Consider the following 5,840-nt stretch of genomic DNA (forward strand, 5'->3'; position numbering starts at 1 on the left):
CCCACCAAAAATGACCGTTGTCTTGTTTTGTAGACACATTTTTGATGAAAGATAGCGGTCAGTGTCAAGATCTATTGAGGGACCTGTATTGACTATCAATAAAACTACAGGAGCTGTTTTTCAGTTGAGTTAGTGCATTAATACATTCATTGTCAGACTTTTCAAAAGGCACAATTACTGTATGCCAAGTTGATATAAATGAGTGTAAATGCAGATAATAGCGTTTAAGAAATGTTTTGAATGTATTCACTTACAGGAATTTTTAGATGATTTTACAAACTCTATTTAATTCCTTGGTAGATCATTTCTGTGGACTCAAGTGCAGCCAGCGTGGTGCAGAATGTCCCCGATGCTATGGCAACTGAGATTCCACCGTCCTTGCTGGTATTCTCTGAAGAGACTGTAGACATCAGTAAGATTTAACAGAAAGTAATGGACGGGAGAGCAGGTCAGTATGTAGCTATACAAACAGGTTTTTGAAGTCTGATGGCAATATATTCAGAGCTACATATACTCCATTATAGTTCCAGAAATGACCTTTAGCACATCGTGTGACTCCCCAGTGAAACCAATGCAAATGTAAAATGAGTTTAGGATTATTAGGTGATTAACATCCCGAAGATACTCAACAATGACCCATAGACTCCCTGTTGTGTAAAATATTTACATCAAAGACAATCCAGGGTCGGAGCGCCTTGGTTACAGCGCAAGCCACGTAGTGTTACTTTTGTTAGCTATGTTTGTATTCAGTCTTAGTCCTTTGTCAAATGTCTTTAGTTTATCATATTTAATCAACCTCACCATAATGTGAAATAGTGTGTTCTGCAGTTTTAGAGTGATGCTGTAAAAAAAGAGATAAATAATTAAAGGATTATTTGACATCATTGTTTCTGTACTTCTAGGGCGCCATGTTTTTTGGATCACTGGCTGAAACAAACTTTGACATCGAGCAGTAAGTGAACAAGTTTCACAAAGTTTTTTCCTCCCCATGGAATTTTTTTTACGACCTATTAACCTTTTTTTTTTTTTCAATTATCCAATTATCAATTGTATTTTTCAATTTAAGAAACCAGGATCCAAGGGCTGATCCACGCCTGTAGGCCAAGGACAGGCAGGGCCAAGGTGCAGCTGAAGGAATCACAGGTAAATCCATATTAAATATATATGAAACTAAGCTTAATGAAATGACATTACTATGGCCCTTTATCTGAGTTGATAACTAAGATAAGGATAGGATGAAATAATAATATCATCATGTGTCTTTGCATCATTTTCTACAGCTGACATGCATGTACAACCTGCTTAAAGGAAACCTCTCCCAGAACTTTGCAGATTCTCCCTCAGACATGCTTCTCTACTTAAAGTGAGTCTGTCTCTTGATGAGCATTATGACATAATTTGCCCTTGGTTAAAATAGTAGATATTTGCTTATTTTCCCTCTATGTCTATTTATTACAGCAACGAAAATGTCAAGAGTGCCAACTGCACGTCATACTTTTCCGCAGTGGGTGCTGCAGACTTCTCTGTGACCTCCTGAGTTTGAACAAGGACTCGTTCCTTCTCAGTGAAGCCAGGACGTTTGGTGAGTGCCATTGACATGAACGTTTGCTAAGGGTTATAGGGTATCCTGCAGCTTGTTATAACTCTCTGTAAAATCAAAGCTTGAATCACCATATGGCAACAGTGTGTAGATGTTTACAACATTGTGAATGGCATACTTGAAGTAACGTTACGTTTAAATGAGCACTACTAGGTTGCAGAGATACAGGCGGACGTAGTTTCACAATTTTATTTATGTACTTAACAAAACAAACCACCACCATCTAAAGTCTGCCTGCATGTTTTCCCTCCTGTCAAAAACAATTATAAACAATAAGAATAGGGGAAGAATAGTTCTTCTCTACTTTTGCTAATCACTCACAGGCACTACCTGCTGGTAGAAATCATGCAGCGCACTTCCAAACATCAATACTGCTAAAAATAAAAATAAACATATTACTTGAGTACTTGAGTTTAGATAAAAATCTTCTTGTTTTCTCTTGTCTTTATTTGCATATTTGGTATTAAGGTCATCTAAAAGTAACGGAAAGTAATCAAGTTACATTACTTTCATATTGTGATACTTGTATTAGGTTACTGACTACATATTTTAACAGGTAATTAGTAATTGTATTGGATAACATTTTTAAACTAACCTTGTAAACAGTGTAGCAGCAAACCACTTGAAAAGTATAGCTTGAAAAGTAATTGCCATGTCCTATATAAGTGGTTTGTATATCCCTTGTGAGACTGTCAAGGTACTGTGGCACAATTTAAAAGGAAATGCTGTGTTTTTAACTGTCCAGGGTATAAGTGGTGTGGATCTGAGCAGAAGCAACGTGGAGGTGCTGGGAAACATGGCCTGCACTCTGGACGGTTCTTACATCCAGAACGCTGATCCTCTTATTATGGAAAAGCTCCAAGCCTGCAAAGACTTCTCTGATAGCCAGGTGGATGGCATGGAGACACTGCTGCTGTCTGGGAAAACAAAATATGGGTAAAATTAGATCAATTCTTATCCAATTTAAAGGATAAGGCTGGAGATTTTCTTTATTCTTCTTATGAGTGTGAGCCACACTGTTGTACTGGGTGACATGGTCCTTCATTATCATGAACACTCACTACCAACAATAACTACAGTGCCTAGCTGTTTTCAGAAAGCACTTAGTCTCATTATAAACTGAAACTATATATTGGTGATGAATGTTTAAAGGGAATCTTGGCACCTTTAATGTCTAATCAGTGTTGATGGAAAATGTAGTCCATTGAAGCAATACATTCCTCAGTGTACCATGATGCTTTGTGCATGAGCTACTTACAAAACATATTATCGCCGAGTTGCACATCTATTAATGCAGGAAATAAAATAAAAACATAGACCCTCCATAGTCCAAACCAGCGTGAACCAAGACTGCAACAACTCTTTATTGTTTTTCACACACGGGGAATATAGAATATTAAGAAATAATGAAGAATCACATCAGCTTTATCCTTTGAACTGTGCAAAATACAACATTGTATTATTGACGAATCATTACCTCCTTTATTTAAAGGCATTTTCTATACAAGATCTTTAATGCCCCACATGTTGCATCCTACACCACAATGTGTGTATTAAGCTAGAAAGCCAGATTTTATAAATATTTCATCTTCTGTTTTCAGGAATGTCAGTACCTGGAACAGGCAAACACTGAAAGATCTCGGTGTCCTACCTCTCTATTTAACAAGAAACATCTGGGGCGTCTTCAAAACTGTATGTGTTTGACTTTTACCTGTTTCTCCTTTAGTCCAATAATATTAATTTCATTTCATAATTTTAAAATACCTTGTAAGAGACACCTGATTAAAAAAAACTATTTCTTGTTTGGTTTATTGCAGTCAACAAAGAGACGGTACCTTAAGACCTTTATGTTCACCCTGAGGAAAACGAAGACAAGGAAGAGTAAGTTCAAGAAGTTGTTTCAGCAGATCAGCACTCACAAGATAAAACGAGGAGCAGGTAAAGAAAAAAGAGGCAGAACGCCACAATGTTGTGTTTTTACATAGCAGCTGTTGATATTCCGTACACTTTTGAACACAACTTGTATGTGTTGTGTGTATTTAATACTTAATGCAAAGTGATACACTCGTGTGTCTAACTTGTCTTACTCATTGCTCAATTATTGTCAAGGCTGCACTGTGGGAAACATCACCCATGTGACGGTCAGTGACAACTCCTTCCCCTTTGGCTACGAGCAGACGCAATTTGACCTCTGCCTGGATATCTCGGTTCTGAAAGACAACCTCAACTCTATCTGCGAGAAAGTGCACGATGATGACTTTCAGAAAGTCATTCTGAAGAAACTCAACCAGGTTATTGTGGTGTATGGAATGTGAAATTGCCTGAAATAGTGATTACTTAGTTTTAACATGTATTCACCCTTCTGCCTGGCTGGTAATGGAGTTTAGAAACATATCTAGAAATCTTGAGAAATAACTAGACAAGGAAAGTGAATCACTTGTTTCAGTGTGAATGTGTTAATACATCAAGAGGTTCTCCATATCATGTAGAACTGACACAAGTGGTTCTGGTTGACCTATTGATAGGAAAATATATTGAACTCTTTTTTACATGAATGGATTTATATTATAACACATTACCATGTGTTACTTCACATTCTCAGGCATTCCCAGCAGGTGTTTCTGATGAGGAAGTTCAGGTGCTCGTTTCAGTGTCTCGTATGGCGTCACTTGATGACATCTCCAAGTGGAAAATCACCTAAGTTGACACCCTGGCAGCACTCATTAAAACTGATGATGGATCATGGGAGACAGCAAAGGTACAACGTAGAGGGATTATCGAAACTACACAATGTTGGAATTTCTTATTATAAAACCGTGTCATATACAATATTATGGAATATACTCATACCTGTATACATTTGTTCACATACGGTGTTTTCTTTAATGTCGTTTAGAGCAAAGCAATAATCACCAAGTTTCTGAATACGTCTGGGAACTCCCTGGGCAGCACTGAGCTGAACAGTATCGACTCCAACCTGTGCTCATTAGACACCAGTACACTGAGGACCATCACCCCAGACAGTATCAGGTGGGTGGTCACATGTAGCTTAAGGAGGCCTAAACACAGCCCCTGTGCTGTATAAATGAAAAGGAAGTGTGACGTTTACTTTTCTGACCCAGAGGTTGCTCCTTGGTGACTTAGACTTAACACTTTGTTACTTTTTTCTTGCACCTTGTCAATGTGAATGTGGCATGATGTTCATCAGAACAGAAGAGAGTCCTGTATGAGATCAGTAACACTTCCTTCAGCTCACGGCGTTCCAGTTCCAGTGCCTACTACAATTTAATTAAGGCTGATCTAGGTAAGAACACGTGTTATCCGTCTTTTCTGCTGTTTCTGTCTCGTAAAACTCTTCTGTAATTTCCTGTTTTCCTTCCTACGCTGATAGGTGGGGCACCACTGTCAGATGTAGTAGCACTGTCAACCAAGAACGTCAACATGGACATAAACACTTTCCGGAGCCTGGATCCTAACGTGATCTCGGTAAGGATGTTAGCGTTGACAACAGAAAGTGTTCTGGACTTCCATTTGGTTGTTTTATTGTGAATATATGTCAACTGAGCTAACACTGTAATATATTTGGGAGGGTTTACGGGTATGAAGAACCAAAGAATTGTACAATGTTTGACTCGAAGACTTAAAGGATTAGTTTGACATTTAAAAAAAGTGTATATATTTGACTTCTTGCCTAACACAACAAAAGGCTACAGCCAGCAGCTGGTTAGCTTAGCTTCGTTTTCTTTGGCGGCACCTGTAGGAATAAGCGGTAATTGCAGGTGTGGTTTAGGATCTTACTTCCCAGAGATCAAAACAGTGTGCGGCTCTCGTGAATTTCCTGGGAATGTCGCCACAGACCGCCAGTTCGTAATACTACAAACAAAGGGCTTTAATCAGTGGGCCATAGGCTCAATCATCGATGTGTTACCTCATGAAGCGACAGACATTTCTTCGATGAAAATCTCTGAGATTATTACTTTAACACATTTTATATCTTTTGTTTAATCTGTGCAAAAACAAATTACAGTTTGTACTTTTAAGGGGGATAAGCTTGACGTTTCTTCCTGTTTCCACTCTTTAAGCTAACAGGCTGCTAGCTGTAGCCTTTCATTGAACAGACAGATATGAAAGTGGTATTGTTCTTTTCATCCATCTATTCCAATAATGGTTTTAAAGAATACACCCATCACTGGAAGTTTTTTAATGGAAGCTAGTTAATGACTCCTCTAATTCAGAATTT

General features: G+C 38.2%; 1 protein-coding gene across 1 annotated transcript; it reads left to right on the forward strand.

Annotated features, from left to right (window-relative positions):
• Positions 1-1,297: 1,297 nt before the first annotated feature.
• On the forward strand, positions 1,298-4,301 carry LOC115027744 (mesothelin-like protein). Its single transcript, XM_029461227.1, has 7 exons — positions 1,298-1,363; positions 1,459-1,582; positions 2,346-2,536; positions 3,202-3,292; positions 3,418-3,538; positions 3,710-3,891; positions 4,203-4,301. The coding sequence occupies exons 3-7, from the start codon at positions 2,397-2,399 to the stop codon at positions 4,299-4,301; spliced, it is 633 nt and encodes a 210-aa protein (XP_029317087.1). The 5' UTR covers positions 1,298-1,363; positions 1,459-1,582; positions 2,346-2,396.
• The last annotated feature ends 1,539 nt before the right edge of the window (positions 4,302-5,840 follow it).

This window comes from Cottoperca gobio, chromosome 22 (genome assembly GCF_900634415.1).
Source record: "Cottoperca gobio chromosome 22, fCotGob3.1, whole genome shotgun sequence".
NCBI classification, from domain to species: domain Eukaryota; kingdom Metazoa; phylum Chordata; class Actinopteri; order Perciformes; family Bovichtidae; genus Cottoperca; species Cottoperca gobio.